The sequence below is a fragment of the Eurosta solidaginis genome, chromosome 2 (assembly GCF_040869045.1).
Source record: "Eurosta solidaginis isolate ZX-2024a chromosome 2, ASM4086904v1, whole genome shotgun sequence".
In the NCBI taxonomy this organism is placed as follows: Eukaryota; Metazoa; Arthropoda; class Insecta; order Diptera; family Tephritidae; genus Eurosta; species Eurosta solidaginis.
In genome coordinates, this window is record NC_090320.1 from 177540848 (window position 1) to 177555638 (window position 14791).

General features: G+C 45.4%; 1 protein-coding gene across 3 annotated transcripts in view; it reads left to right on the top strand.

The window, feature by feature from the left end:
• Positions 1 to 1412: 1412 nt before the first annotated feature.
• The window catches only part of LOC137240354 (UPAR/Ly6 domain-containing protein crok), a 140033-nt gene continuing 126654 nt past the window's right edge, over positions 1413 to 14791 (top strand). For 2 of the 3 annotated variants that reach the window (XR_010949704.1, XM_067766468.1), the window contains exons 1-2: positions 1420 to 1610; positions 1701 to 1886. Coding sequence is in view for 2 of the 3 variants with exons in the window: in XM_067766468.1 (XP_067622569.1) it covers positions 1559 to 1610; positions 1701 to 1886 (238 nt within the window). In the remaining variant the exon portion in view is untranslated. Of the gene's footprint in view, positions 1611 to 1700; positions 1887 to 14791 lie in introns of all 3 variants that reach the window. The other variant, XM_067766469.1, reaches the window with a different exon arrangement.

Genomic DNA, 14791 nt, shown 5'->3' on the forward strand with positions numbered 1-14791 from the left:
AAATTGTCTTAGTGTAGTAAGCATTTACAAAAATGAATTAAAGTAAACACCTAAAAGCCTTAAACTCATAGATTCATTATCCCCATAGGAGAATTAAACAAGGGGTGCCACAGGGTGGTGTCCTATCCCCGCTTTTGTTTAATTTCTACATATCTAAGCTACCTTCACCACCGGAAGGAGTCACAATCGTTTCCTACGCCGATGACTGCACAATAATGGCCACAGGCCCAGGCCCAAAGATCGATGAGCTATGCAATAAAATAAACGGCTATCTCCATGATCTCCCCAGTTTTTTCGCCTCGCGAAACCTGGCATTGTCACCGACTAAATCTTCCGCGAACTTATTTACAACATGGACGCCCCAAATGTCGACCATATTGAACATCCACGTCGATGGCACTACGCTACCGACTGTCATACACCCCAAAATCTTGGGTGTGACGTTTGATCAGGATCTACATTTTGGTGCGCACGCAATCGCAATTGTTCCAAGAATTCAGAGCCGTAATAAAATCCTCAAATCCCTTGCTGGCAGTACCTGGGGAAAAGATAAAGAAACGCTCTTGACCACATACAAAGCAATTAGCCAGCCGATTACGTGCTACGCGTCACCCATATGGTCGCCAAGCCTAAAAACCACCCACTGGAAGAAACTACAGGCCTGCCAAAATACTGCTTTCAGAATCGCCACGGGCTGTCTTCTTATGTCCCCAGAACACCATCTGCATAATGAGGCGAGAATACTCGCCATCAGGGAGAGAAATGAGATGCTGACCAAACAGTTTCTGTTGAATACCCAGAAACCTGGGCATCACAACAGACATGTGATTGACGAACCAGCACCGCCTAGGGGTCTAAGGAGTCATCTCCGTAAGCATTTTGAGGAAATACGGCACCTGAGAACCCAGCCGTATGAAGCGGAAAAACACAAGCAGGTCCTTGGTGAACTCAATAGACAGGCGTCGGACCTTTATGTCGGGAATTGCCCGGTGAATCCAGTACTTAAAGAAAAATATTCAGAACTCGCAGAAGAGGAACGCATACTCCCCAGGGAAACGCGTGTCACTCTTGCTCAACTTCGTTCTGGATACTGTAACAGGTTAAACTCTTACCTATCCAGAATCAACCCCGACATACAAAATGTATGCCCTGCTTGCAATGTGTCCCCACATGACACCAACCATCTCTTTAATTGTAATGTGGAACCAACGCCTCTAAAACCCCTTTCCTTATGGTTCACCCCTGTTGAAACGGCAAGTTTCCTTGGACTCCCGTTAGAGGATATTGATGACAATTTGTGATCGGTCGCGGCTATTAGGTGGGGCGAGCATTGCTACAACAACAACAACAACTAGACTGTTTAGCAAATTTTAGAATTTCTTTAAACTTTTCGTAACATGGCCATTAGTCATGTTTGTGGGTGTGGTAATTTTGAGCGATCAGCTGTTAGTTGCGCTACTTGGAAAGGTTTACAATGATTGATATTCAATAACATAAATTGTATTTGATTATAAGTAGGTTTTACAAGTGAGACTGCTGTACATAAATATCAAAAGAAATGCCGAGGGCTATTATTCCTGTATTGCTCGTGTTTGTTCTTTATGCTTGCGGTAAGACATGTTACTACTTTTCTTAATAAATAATGCTTTACATGAATGCATGGGTGTGGCTTAAATGCTAACTGATATATGTATATGCAGGTTCACTAGCTATAAGATGTTATCAGTGCTCCTCGGATCAGGATCGAAAAGGTTACGACAGTTGTGGGGCCTACAAGCCATTTAATCGTACAGAGCACATCCCTATTGAATGCAATACCGATGAATCACACATGCCTGGGTCCTTTTGTATGAAAGTTGTTCAACAAGGACCACGAGGATTTATATGTAAGTTAGTTATAAAATACCGGAGTATTATTGGTTAAAAGTGGCAAAATTTCCATTAGTGCACATTGTTTGAAACGTCGGTAAAGGCAGCCTAGATGCTAAATAGAATTGTATCATCCCAGAGGAATTTTAGTGTAAAAGTTTAGAACCGCGACAAAACTGGAACATAGTACGTGGTTCGTGGTTAGCCACGTTTCTTTATATTTTAACCAAGTTGTTGTTGGTGCTGTTGTATTAAAGATAAAGACACTCCCCAAAGTCTTTTGGGGAGTGATCGATGTTGATGGTTCTTTGCCGGATATAGATCCGCACGTTCCAGTAACAAAGCAGCATTAAGGTACTAGCCCGACCATCTCGACTACATTAAACCTTCTAGGCCATCCCGCCCTCTTCACCCCGTAGTTCCATGAGGAGCTTGGGGTCGCCAGTTATTTTGTTGCAAAGCTCATCGATCTGTGGGCCTGGGTCTGTGGCCATTATTATGCAGTCATCGGTGTAGGAAACAATAGAATGCAGCTTTGATATATAGAAGTTAAACAGAAGTGGGGATAGGACACCACCCTGTGGCACCCCTAGTTTAATTCTTCTTGGTTTTAATGTTACGTTTCTAAATTATACCGATGCTTGCCGGCCAGATAATTTGCGGTGCACCTTTTAAGATTTGAGGGAAGGGTAGACCCTTCCAAGTCTTGCGGTACCGTGCCATGGTTGACCGTATCAAAAGCTTTTGATAGGTCTAGCGCAACGAGTACTGTTCTATGGAATTTATCTGAGTGCTAATGGCATTTAGCGCGGTGGTAGTGCTATGAAGTTTTCTAAAGCCATGCTGATGACAGGCTAGTTGCAAATTTGCTTTGAAATAGGGGAGCAAAATGGCTTCAATCGTCTTGGCTACTGGTGATAGGAGATACATTGGGCGATATGAGTCTCCTATGTTAGCTGGTTTCCCAGGCTTTAGTAGAGGGACCACCTTAGCCATTTTCCATTTTTCGGGAATGACAAAGGTGGAAAGATACAGGTTGAAGACATGCGCTAAATATTTGAAACCCTCTTTCCTTAGGCTATTAAGCATCGGCATGGCTATGCCGTCTGGGCCCACTGCTTTGGATGGTTTAGCACAACCGATGGGATCCTCAACCTCTTTGGCGGTGATGGTAATTGGGGAAGCGCTGAATTTATGTTTATGTGCGCGTCTGTTGGCCCTCCGTCTAGCCTTGCCAACCGTGGAATGCATTATACATTGTCGGCAAAGAGCGCTCGCACATTTTTTCGCATTGTAGACAGCACTTTATCGCCAAAGGCGATGGAAATTTTGTCATTGTGTTTGGACGGATTCGATAGGGGATTTACGGTGGACTAAAGCTCACCCACACCGGCAGAGACGTTACAACTACGTAGTTGCTCCTCCCATTTCGCCCGCTTGTGTTCATCCACAAGCAATCTGATGCGTTGGTTTATATCCCTTATTTGGGGTCGCCGGGATCGAGCTGTGTTATAAAGTCACGTTCTCTCGCTAGATTTGCGGCCTCCGCCGGAAAATGGGGCCGAATTTCAGGAATTCTTCCGGCGCCAATAAAGCGAGCCGAGGCGGATTCAATGACTGCGGAAAGCACGCTCCTCTTGGCGAGCATCAGTCGGGATAGGGAGGGCAGCAAAGCGGCTGTATATAAAGGATTTGTATTCACCCCACTTTCCTTTTTGAAAGTTTATGAAAATGCGTTTTTCGGTAACGATGAAGTCGGCGGTACGTTCGAGAGAAATAAGTATTGGCAGGTGGTTGGGTGCAAATGTTACCATCGGCTGCCAGTGACGCAGTTTACTAGTCTTTCGCTCACGATTGATATACATATCTGGCGAACTGTGACGCCTTCTTACCATACGAGTGGGGGCGTCTTTTTATAGTACAGAATGTCGTTTCTTCTATTTGATCCGCTAACATCTCACCCCTGCTGTCCGCCTGCAGGTTTGAATAAGATATCTCGTGATGGGCATTGAAATCGCTAATATTAGGGCGGTATCCACTGGGCAACAGGTGGCAGGCGGGATGTAGATGTTGATGATGTCTAGGTTAACATCGCCTGACCGGACAGATAAGCGACGTTCTAAGACACTGTCCCTGCGGCCGATGTCGGGATCAAATATATGATTTTGGACTGAGTGGGGTATGATAAACGCGAACCCGCCTCCATTTCCGCTCTCACGATCTTTTCTGTGGTCACTATACCCAGAACAGGTCTGCAGAGCAGATCTTACTGTGAGTTTATTCTCTTGAATCGCAGCAATGCGGATGTTGTGCCGCTTCATGAAATCGACTATCTCCGTGATCTTCCCAGTTAATCCCCTACAGTTTAACTGCAGAATTCTGAAGTGCAGCGGGGGAGACTTCGTCACTCTAGGGGGTAAGTGACGGGTGACTACGCCTAAGTTGTGAAAGGCTAGGACGCAATTGCTGTTGTGGCCCTGGAACTGGACGTCCCTGAGTAAGCATTGGGGTACCCGGGTTTATTTGGGTTTGCGGCCTGGCAACATGGCGCAATGAAGCCCGTCGGGGGGTTGCCGTCGCGGAGACCAGAACATCTAGGAAAGTGGCACCGTCCAAGACAGAAACTGCATTGGGCGGATGTCGCAAACATATACATATATATTCTGTGCCGGCAAACGGTGCAAAAGGTGGTAGGGACTAGAGTCTGTTTCCCTGCCCTACATGATTGCTGCCGGAAAAGAGGGCCCAAGGCAGTCGGTTCTATGTACCGGAGCGACTCGGGATTTTTCCCGACCAAGGATTGTCACACTGCCCCATTTAACTTGTTTCGTCCCTCCCACAAATTGTCATCCTCCCAGCAGCTCCTTGCAGCAGGACTGCTACATATTCTCTTACTCCGGGAAGGTATCGAAACCCAATCCGGGTCCGTCTCCTGACCCCGGTCCTGAGAAATGGTTTTGCTGCATTTGCCAGAAAAGAATCTTTTTAGGACGGTCATACTCTGTTCAGTGTGTCTCGTGCAAGGGATGGTTTCATCGGACAGGTTGTTCTGGGCTTGATCCCAAAACCCGACGTCCACGTAACTTTTATAAATCTTTTGTGGCTCCTTGCTGCTCACGCCCAAGGGCGTCCCGTAGTCTACGCCTAAGCGCCCCTCCACTACCTTCCAGCAGCCTCGCTGCTCAGCAAGCCACAACAAGTACCCGCTGCTGCTCGCGCCCCACGGCGCCAACAACTCAAACAGCTGATACCACTCATAACTACTACCTTCGTAGTAGAGCTGGTAGCAATGCTGAGCATCAGCCCCTGCCCCGTCTTCTTCTCCCCCCCCCCCCCCCCCCCCCCCTCTTTTCTGGCAGCAATCGTGCAGGTCAGGGAAACAGACTCTTAGTCCCTACCTCCGTTTGCACCGTCTGCCAGCACAGAATATATAGGTTTGCGACATCCGCTCAATGCAGCTCCTGCCTTGGGTGGTGCCACTTTCCTAGATGTTCTGGTCTCCGCGACGGCAACCCCTCGACGGGTTTCATCGCGCCATGTTGCCAGGTCGCTAACCCAAATCATCCGGGTACCCCAATGCTTGCCCAAGGGCGCCCAGTCCCAAGGCCACAACAGCAATTGCGTCCTGGCCTTCCACAACCTAGGCGTAGTCACCCCTCACTTACCCCTAGAGTGGCGGCGTCACCCCTCATGCACTTCAGAATTCTGCAGTTAAACTGTAATGGACTAACTGGGAAGATTACGGAGATAGTCGATTTCATGAAGCGGCACAACATCCGCATTGCTGCGATTCAAGAGACTAAACTCACAGCAAGATCTGCATTGCAGACCTGCTCTGGGTATAATGTCCACAGGAAGGACCGCGAGAGCGGAAATGGAGGCGGCCTCGCGTTTATTATACACCACTCTGTGCAATATCATATATTTGATCCTGGCATCGACCGCAGGGACAATGTCTTAGAACATCAAGGCCTATCTGTCCGGTCAGGCGATGAAAATCTAGAAATCATCAAAATCTACATCCCTCCTGTCACCTGTTGCCCCAGTGGATACCGCCCTAAAATCGAGGCCTTACTCACTGGCAACAATCGCATTATCTTCGGCGATTTCAATGCCCATCACGACCTATGGCATTCAAACTTGCGGGCGGACAGTAGGGGTGAGATGTTGGCGGATCAAATAGAAGAAACGACGTTCTGCACAATAAACGGAGACGCCCCCACACGTATGGTAGGAAGCTGTCATAGCTCGCCAGATATCTCAATCGTGAGCGCAGAACTCGTAAACTGCGTCAACTGGCAGCCGATGGTAACATTGGCATCCGACCACCTGCCCATACTTATTTCGTTCGAGCGTACCGCCGACTTCATCGTCACCGAAAAACGCACTTTCATAAACTTCAGAAAAGGAAAGTGGGAAGAATATAAATCTGCAACAGACAGCAGCTTTGCTGCCCTCCCTATCCCGACTGATGCCCGCCAAGGGGAGCGTGCCTTCCGTAGGTCATTGAATCCGCCTCGGCACATTTCATTCCCGCCGGGAGAATTCCCGAAATCCGGCCCACTTCCCGGCGGAGGTCGCGAGCTTAGCGAGGGAACGTGACCTTATAAGACAGCTTGATCCAGGCGACCCCCAAATAAGGGATATAAACCAACGCATCAGATTGCTTGTGGACGAACACAAGCGGGCGAAATGGGAAGAGCACCTAAGAGGTTGTAACCTCTCTACCGGTGTAGGTAAACTTTGGTCCACCGTAAAGTCCCTATCGAATCCGACTAAGCACAAAGACAAAGTTTCCATCGCCTTTGGCGATAAGGTGCTGTCGGATGCGGAAAAATGCGCGAGCGCTTTCTGCCGACAATATATAATGCATCCTACGGTCGACAAAGATAGACGGAGAGCCAATAGACACGCACATAAACACAAATTCAGCGCGTTACCAATCACCATCACCGCTAGAGAGGTTGAGGACGCCATTGGTCGCGCTAAACCATCCAAAGCAGTGGGCCCAGACGGCATAGCCATGCCGATGCTTAAAAACCTAGGGAAAGAGGGTTTCAAATATTTAGCGCATGTCTTCAACCTGTCCCTCTCCACCTTTGCCATACCCGAGAAATGGAAAATGGCCAAGGTGGTCCCGCTACTAAAGCCTGGGAAACCAGCTTACGTAGGTGAGTCATATCGTCTGATATCTCTCCTATCGCCAGTGGCAAAGACGCTTGAAGCCATTTTGCTCCCTTATTTCCAAGCACATTTGCAGCTAGCCCCTCATCAGCATGGCTTCAGAAAACTCTATAGCACAACCTCCGCGCTAAATGTCATTAGCACCCAGATAAATTGCGGTTTGAATCAATACCCCCACCATAGAACAGTACTCGTAGCGCTAGACCTATCAAAAGCCTTTGATACGGTCAACCATGGCTCATTACTGCAAGACCTGGAAGGGTCTACCCTTCCCCCATGTCTTAAAAGCTGGACCGCAAATTATCTGGGTGGTCGGCAGGCATCGGTGCAATTCAGAATCGAAACATCAAAACCAAGGAGAATTAAACAAGGGGTGCCACAGGGTGGTGTCCTATCCCCACTTTTGTTTAATTTCTACATATCTAAGCTACCTTCACCACCGGAAGGAGTCACAATCGTTTCCTACGCCGATGACTGCACAATAATGGCCACAGGCCCAGGCCCAGAGATCGATGAGCTATGCAATAAAATAAACGGCTATCTCCCTGATCTCTCCAGTTTTTTCGCCTCGCGAAACCTGGCATTGTCACCGACTAAATCTTCCGCGACCTTATTTACAACATGGACGCCCCAAATGTCGACCATATTGAACATCCACGTCGATGGCACTACGCTACCGACTGTCCTACACCCCAAAATCTTGGGTGTGACGTTTGATCAGGATCTACATTTTGGTGCGCACGCAACCGCAATTGTTCCGAGAATTCAGAGCCGTAATAAAATCCTCAAATCCCTTGCTGGCAGTACCTGGGGAAAAGATAAAGAAACGCTCATGACCACATACAAAGCAATTAGCCAGCCGATTACGTGCTAGGCGTCACCCATATGGTCACCAAGCCTAAAAACTACCCACTGGAAGAAACTACAGGCCTGCCAAAATACTGCTCTCAGAATCGCCACGGGCTGTCTTCTTATGTCCCCAGAACACCATCTGCATAATGAGGCGAGAATACTCGCCATCAGGGAGAGAAATGAGATGCTGACCAAACAGTTTCTGTTGAATACCCAGTAACCTGGGCATCCCAACAGACATCTGATTGACGAACCAGCACCGCCTAGGGGCCTAAGGAGTCATCTCCGTAAGCATTTTGAGGAAATACGGCACCTGACAACCCAGCCGTATGAAGCGAAAAAACACAAGCAGGTCCTTGGTGAACTCCATAGACAGGCGTCGGACCTTTATGTCGGGAATTGCCCGGTGAATCCAGTACTTGAAGAAAAATATCCAGAACCCGCGGAAGAGGAACGCATACTCCCCAGGGAAACGCGTGTCACTCTTGCTCAACTTCGTTCTGGATACTGTAACAGGTTAAACTCTTACCTATCCAGAATCAACCCCGACATACAAAATGTATGCCCCGCTTGCAATGTGTCCCCACATGACACCAACCATCTCTTTAATTGTAATGTGGAACCAACGCCTCTAACACCCCTTTCCTTATGGTCCACCCCTGTTGAAACGGCAAGTTTCCTTGGACTCCCGTTAGAGGATATTGATGACAATTTGTGATCGGTCGCGGCTATTAGGGGGGGCGAGCATTGCTACAACAACAACAACAGGGGGAAGAAGAGCAAGGAGTCACAAAAGATTTATAGAAGTTACGGGGACGTCGGGTTTTGGGATCTAGCCCAGAACAACCTGTCCGATGACAGGAGTATCACCGTCCTAAAAAGATTCTTTTCCGAAAAACGCAGCAAAACCACTTCCCGGGACAGGGGTCGGGAGTTGGTTCGATACCTTCCCGCAGCAGGAGAGAATGGAGCAGTCCCGCTGCAAGGAGCTGCTTGGAGGATGACAATTTGTGGGAGGGACACAACAAATTAAATGGGGTTACACTGAAATGACATTCCTTTGTCGGGAAAAATTCCGAGTCACTCCGGTACATAGAACCGACTGCCTTGGGAAGCGTCACGACTGGGGTATCACGAAGTCCCTCTAAGAATTGAAGTAATCGAAAAGTGCGAATGAATTCATGCCCCATAAATAAAAGAGTGAAAGTATGTTCTTGCAAATAAATAGAGATTTTGGATTTGTTAAATTTTTTTAATATTTGCAAAACTTCTCTGTTTGCACCATTAGATTTATTGCTTCGCATATCTTGGCAAATAAATCAGGCAAACTCTCTTCGCCAGCATACGGAATACCATTAATTATCATATCAGTGGCGACTGCATTGCTCTCAAGCTCGTTAAGTTGACTACGTGCAGCCACAATTTCACCGCGCAATGTCACTATTCATATTTTCTAGTGCAGTCACCCTACCTTGAATTGTTGTTATGCTCCGCTTAAGGTTTGCAATCTCCGCAGTCAACACCTATTTTCTGCATTACCCTCTCTTCGAAATCGTTTATTGTTTTTTTCATTATTACCGCCAGCTCTTCAATTATTGCGACTCTTTGCTCATCCATTATGCGCTCAAATCTGCCATCAGCGAGTGGCGTTTTTGGTCATTGTACAGGTCTACAAGTAGGATATGTAGCAGCACGCACATACACAGCCACGCTCACCTGATAAAATGCTTGTTCTTGTTCGTTTTTTTTTGTGGATGCTATTTGGCACTGTTGTACTTCTTAGGACAAAAAAAGTTTAGTAGCTGCTATCGAAAACTGCTTAAAATTTTTTTTTCTTATATTACAAAAAAATATACTTATTTACTTTCAAGCGAACACTTAAGTACATCTCTCTTTAATAACCATATATTTTGAACAATTTTAATTAACAAATTGTGATACTTTATTACCGGGGACGATTGCTAAAACACGACCAAAACCGTCGGGGGAGGTATTAATAGACGCGTTTTGGCCTCGCTTCCAATAATTCGAATACTTTTTCTCTTCGGACTATTGACAACAGGACAAAACGCGTCTATTCATTTTTCTTTCCGCTTTTTTGGACGGGTTATTGCAGTCGACCTCGGTACCAAACTGTTTTTCGCGGAGAACTTTTGAACGGGTAAAAAAGCTTCACTCACGTGTTTGTATTCTTAATTCTGAAATAACTACGCGTCCTCAGATACCCCTATTGAAGACTTTTTTTATATTTTTCTGAAGGACCCATACGGCTGCACTTAAAATTTCCTACTAAATTCGTTCAAAAAAATTTACCATCACAGCAACCCATATCTGCTATTCCGATCCCTTTTTTGCTTCCCTGTGTCGCTTTCGACGAAGCAACCCTGGTAATTTTGACACTTCGTTCAGTGTCAAAACTCATGTTCCACGCAGGTTCCACTGGGTTCCACGCTAGTTTGACACTGACCGAAGTGTCAAACTGCCGTGTGTTAGAAAGGGAAAGAAATTGTTTCCCTCTCATACATATCATACTTGTAAACCTGTACAATGAGCGAGACAGTAAAGAATAAACACTGCGTACGGCTGTCGCACAAATGTCAAGATTCCCTGTAAGAAATATTATTATGGGAAACGCAATTGTTAAGGCAGGCTTCTCGTAATTAACTCATTAAACATGTTTAAGGCAGATATTTACCCTTATAGATTTTTTATAAGTAAAAAATTACTATAGAATGTTGAAAGGAATTTAGCAAAACAGTCAAAAAATTAATATGAATGAATATTTCTTTTTTTTTTTAAGTCAGACGCATATTTTTTAAGCATTAAGGGCCTCTCTGGTTTCGGCAATATACATTTTTATTATATGATTTTATTTTTGCGCTATTTGCGTGCCAATCCACTTCGACAAACCAAGTTTCAAGTGCATTTACATGTAAAAAATATCGGTTGCCTTTGGAAGCCACTACAACTTAATGATAATTCTGAATCAAAAATCATACTTTCCAAAAAAGTTTCATAAAACTGTTTTTAATAAATGCACGTTGTCTGTTTAACTTTAATTTCCTGCTGGGATGCTCATGCTCTTGCTCTCACCTGCAACTTTACCAAGAATCGTAAGGTTCTCATATCACAGAAGAAGGCTCTCTTAACACCTATCTCGAATGTTCTTCTTTGATGTTGCCATGGTTCAATTAGGTACAGGTTGGCTCATCTCATCAGCTGATTTTATTTATGTCATTGCATGGTCGAAGGGATTGTCAAAAGGAGATGGCAAACTCAAAACGAAACCGACCACATTGGCAACATTTTACTTACACATACAAAAACTGCTAAGTTTTATGTTTCCATTCCATACCATTCGCACCAACACCAAAACACAGATTTTGACAATTTGAACAGACATATTTTGTTGCTTTACAGATGAGCCAACCTGTATATAGTTGAACCATGGATGTTGCTTTCATGGCGGAACGATACAAGGTGGCAGCATGGCGACATACCTACAAACATAAATAAAAGTTTGATGTACTTTGTTTTTGTAAATTCGATGGACAAATGTCAAAATCGTACTGCGTCGGAAGTTGATGTATCAATTCAAATAAAAAAAGTTTATAATCAGCTGTCCCATGCTGCCACCTTGTATCGTTGCGCCATGGTTGCTTTCTTATAAACTCTAAAGTCTCTTTGTCCATTGTACAGGTCTACAAGTAGGATATGTAGCAGCACGCACATACACAGCCACGCTCATCTGATAAATTGCTTGTTCTTGTTCGTTTTTTGTGTGGATGCTATTTGGCAGTGTTGTACTTCTTAGGTCCAAGAAAATTTAGTAGCTGCTAACGAAAACTGTGTAAAATTTTTATTGCAAAATTACAAAGAAATATCCTTATTTACTTTCAAATGAGCACTTAATTACATCTCTTTTTAATATGTATATGTTTTGGACAATTTTAATTAACAAATTGTGATACTTTATTACTGGGGACGATTGCTAAAACATGGCCAAAACCGTTGAGGGAAGTATTAATAGACGCGTTTTTGCCTCGGTTCCAATAATTCGAATACTTTTCCGCCTTTGGACTATTGATAACAGGACAAAACGCGTGTTTTCATTTTTCTTTCCGCTTTTTTGGACGGGTTATTGTAGTCGACCTCGGTTTCAAACTGTTTTTCGCGGAGAACTTTTGAACGGGTAGAAAAACTTAACTCCCGTGTTTACCTACCAAGTTTCACTGCTTTATCCGTCTTTGGTAAAGAATTATCGCACTTTTTCCGTTTTTCGAAATTTTCGATATCGAAAAAGTGGGCATGGTCCGATATCGTTCATTTTAAATAGCGATCTGAGATGAGTGCCCAGGAACCTACATACTAAATTTCATCAAGATACCTCAAAATTTACTCAAGTTATCGTGTTAACGGACAGACGGACGGACATGGCTCAATCAAATTTTTTTTCGATACTGATGATTTTGATATATGAAAGTCTATATCTATCTCGATTCCTTTATACCTGTACAACCAACCGTTATCCAATCAAAGTTAATATACTCTGTGAGCTCTGCTCAACTGAGTATAATAATAGGAACCCTAAAACATACATAGCTAACTATCGCTTAAGTTGTTGCTTGGGAGGAAAAATTCCGGTAAAGTGATATATGTAATACTTCTACATGATTCAATCACAAGAGGTTTGCTTTGCCATTCATACATTCATATATGTAACAGGATTCCGCTCGCGTAGGTGAGGTTGACGATTGGGTTGCGGAATCTTTGGAGCTATATGGCTTTGTATTGCGTTTATGAACCAATTCAATCCCTTTGGTCCCAAATCGAATTGACATCCGTTAATTGTGCTGTTTCTTTGCGATTTCAACAGGGGTGGACCATATTGAGAGGTGTGTTAGAAGCGTTGGTTCCACAATACAATTGAAGAGATGGTTGGTGTCATGTGGGGACACGTTACAAGCAGGACATATGTTTTGCATGTCGGGGTTGATTCTGGATAGGTAAGAGTTTAACCTGTTACAGTATCCAGATCGAAGTTGAGCTAGAGTGACTCGCGTTTCCCTGGGGAGTGTGCGTTCTTCTTCCGCAAGCTTTGGGTATTGTTCTTTGTGTACTGGATTCACCGGGCAATTCCTGGCATAAAGGTCCAACGCCTGTTTGTAGAGTTCACTGAGGACCTGCTTGTGTTTTTTCGCTTCATACGGATGAGTTCTCAGGTGCCGTATTTCCTCATAATGCTTACGGAGAAGGCTCCTTAAGACCCTGGGCGGTGTTGCCTCATCAATCAGATGCCTGTTAGGATGCCCAGGTTTGTGGGTATTCAACAGGAACCGTTTGGTTAGCATCTCATTTCCCTCCCTGATGGGGAGTATTCTCGCCTCATTATGTAGATGGTGTTCTGGGGACATAAGAAGACAGCCCGTGGCGGTTCTGAGAGCAGTATTTTGGCAGCACTGTAGCTTCTTCCAGTGGGTAGTTTTTAGGCTTGGCGACCATATAGGGGACGCGTAGCATGCAATCGGTCAGCCAATTGCTTTGTAAGTGGTAATGAGCGTTTCTTTGTATTTTCCCCAAGTACTGCCAGCAAGAGATTTGATGATTTTATTACGGCTCTGGATTTTCGGTACAGTTGCGGCTGGATGCTCACCAAAATGTAGATCCTGATCAAACGTCACACCCAAGATTTTGGTGTGTAGGACAGTCGGCAGCGTAGTGCCATCGATCGACATTTGGGACGTCCATGTTGTAAATATGGTCGCGGAGGATTTAGTCGGTGATAATGTCAGGTTTCGCGAGGCGAAAAAACTGGAGAGATCAGGGAGGTAGCCGTTTATTCTGTTGCAAAGCTCATCGATCTGTGAGCCCCAGCGGGTTAGGGGATCAGAATATACCCGCGGTAGGTATGCCTGTCGTAAGAGGCGACTAAAATACCAGATTCAAGGGGTTGTGTAACGCAACCCTTCAGGTTGCCAGCGCAATATATAGCTTCTCCGAACCCAATTGTCAACCTCACCTATCCGCGGCGAATCCTGTTTCACTAACAGACGAGGCTCTGGCGACCACAAGCTCCCCATGGGGGTGGGGAGGGGGGAATGGCCTGAAGGTTTAAAGTGGCCACATAAATCGTTCCCGAGATGGTCGGGCTAGCACCTTAATGGTGCTGTGGTACCGGAGCGTACCAGTACTTTATCCGGCAAAGGACCATCACATCGATAACACTCCCCAAGGCCTTCGGGGAGCAACCTTATCGCTACAACAACAACAACAACAACATCTGTGAGCCTGGGCCTGTCGCCATTATTGTGCAGTCATCGCCGTAGGGAACGATAGTAACTCCTTCTGGTGGCGAAGGTAGCTTTGATATGTAGAAGTTAAACAAAAGTGGGGATAGGACACCACCCTGTGGCACCCCATGTTTAATTCTTCTTGGTTTTGAAGTTTCGTTTCTAAATTGCACCGATGCCTGCCGACCACCCAGCTAATTTGCGGTCCACCTTTTAAGACATGGGGGAAGGGTAGACCCTTCCAGGTCTTGCAGTAACGTGCCATGGTTGACCGTATCAAAAGCTTTTGATAGGTCTAGCGCAACGAGTACTGTTCTATGGTGGGGGTTTGATTTAAACCGCAATTTATCTGAGTGCTAATGGCATTTAGCGCGGTGGTGGTGCTATGGATTTTTCTAAAGCCATGCTGATGACAGGCTAGCTGCAAATTTGCTTTGAAGTAGGGGAGCAAAATGGATTCAAGCGTCTTGGCTACTGGCGATAGGAGAGATATCGGCCGATATGACTCCTCTATATTAGCTGGTTTCCCGCGCTTTAGTAGCGGGACCACCCTGGCCATTTTCCATTTTTCGGGAATGACAAATGTGGAAAGGGAC